Here is a 1,279-nt window from a genome sequence, read left to right as displayed (position 1 = left end):
AAAAAAAAAAAAAAAAAAAAAAAAAAAAAAAAAAAAAAAAAAAAAGAAAAGAAAAGAAAAGTAGAAAAGTAAAATGACGCAGGACAGAATTAGCAACCCACCTTGGTAGTTGAAGTAGGCGCTCTTGTCGACGTTCAGCCCGTTTGTCTCGCCGGCAATCGTTTTGAGGAATGTACTGCAGCCCGAACCAGGTGGACCCAGCACAACCAACATCTCTCCCTTTCGTACAACGCCATTGAAACCCCGCAGGATGTCAATCCTTGTCGTCTTACCCATGCCTACCAACGTCCTAAGCATGTTTGCCGCCTCGAGCCAGACGTTTGACACGGTTTTCTGGAAATCCGTCGCGGCACCAAAGCCGAAAACGTTCATGTTCTGGAAGCAGATACCAGTGGTACGGAATGAACCGCCCTCGGCCGCGACCATGCTTGCGATGGCCTTGGCCCAGGCGTAGGCCTTGAAGTTGCTGCCGTTCGGGTTCAGGGGCGACTCCGGGTCCTCGCTTGCAATCAGGAACGGGTTTGTATTGCCATATTCTTCAGCGGCGGCCGACGCGTTGGATCGGGACGTGTAGGTGCGTGCTAGCTGCTGCACCATGTCGTTTCGCCGCCTCTGCTCCGAGTCGTTGTCGTCAAAGTAGTACTCATCTTCGGCCGTGTCGCTCTCGACCGAAGCCGCGGGTTCAGCGGCAGGAGCCTTGTCGGCCGAGGGGTCGAGTGAGCTCGCGGTTTGTTTCTCCTTGCCTTGGTCCCTGTCCATCAACGTGTCGGCCGGCGAGGAGCTGATACCGGTGGGCGATCTCTCCTGGTCATGGCCGTTCGTGTTGGGCATGCTGGCGTTGCCAGTATCGGTTGTTTGCGCGGGGTCGCTGCTTGCTTGGACAGCGCTCTTTTCCTCCACAGGTTGAGACATGACAACGAGTTAGGAAAGTGGCCGGCTGCCACTGCTCAGTCGTGCTAGACCCCCCTCAGAGCGGAGCGGAAAATGCAAATTGCGGAGAAGTGGTTCGGGGAGTTTTAGGTTATAACCATGCGAAGAAAGACGGTTTCGCGGCCTCTATCAGATGAGGAGCAGCATAGACGACATGTGCTTGGGCGGCCACGCGGCGGGTTTATTAAAAGCAAGTACTGAGAAAGAGTGGAGTGCCGTTACAAGAGGTCTAAGCGCCTTGGGTCTGCAGACATCCCATATTTCAGGAGACGGACTATTTACAGAAATTATTGTGCCGACCAACGGGGGGAAAGGCGGATTAAAGAGTAATGCGACAGCCCGACCGCGA

General features: G+C 53.9%; 1 protein-coding gene across 1 annotated transcript in view; it reads right to left on the bottom strand.

The window, feature by feature from the left end:
• PpBr36_10217 (uncharacterized protein) overlaps positions 1 to 912 on the bottom strand; it is a gene marked incomplete at both ends in the record, with an annotated part of 5,586 nt that extends 4,674 nt beyond the window's left edge. Inside the window, one exon of the mRNA XM_029897330.1 lies at positions 98 to 912. Within this exon, the coding sequence (XP_029744372.1) occupies positions 98 to 912 (815 nt within the window). The remainder of the gene's footprint in view (positions 1 to 97) is intronic.
• Between the last annotated feature and the right edge of the window lie 367 nt (positions 913 to 1,279).

Source organism: Pyricularia pennisetigena (genome assembly GCF_004337985.1).
Source record: "Pyricularia pennisetigena strain Br36 chromosome 4 map unlocalized Pyricularia_pennisetigena_Br36_Scf_9, whole genome shotgun sequence".
Lineage (NCBI taxonomy): Eukaryota > Fungi > Ascomycota > Sordariomycetes > Magnaporthales > Pyriculariaceae > Pyricularia > Pyricularia pennisetigena.
The sequence above is the reverse complement of the archived record's forward strand: the minus strand, read 5'-3'. Positions and strand labels throughout refer to the sequence as shown.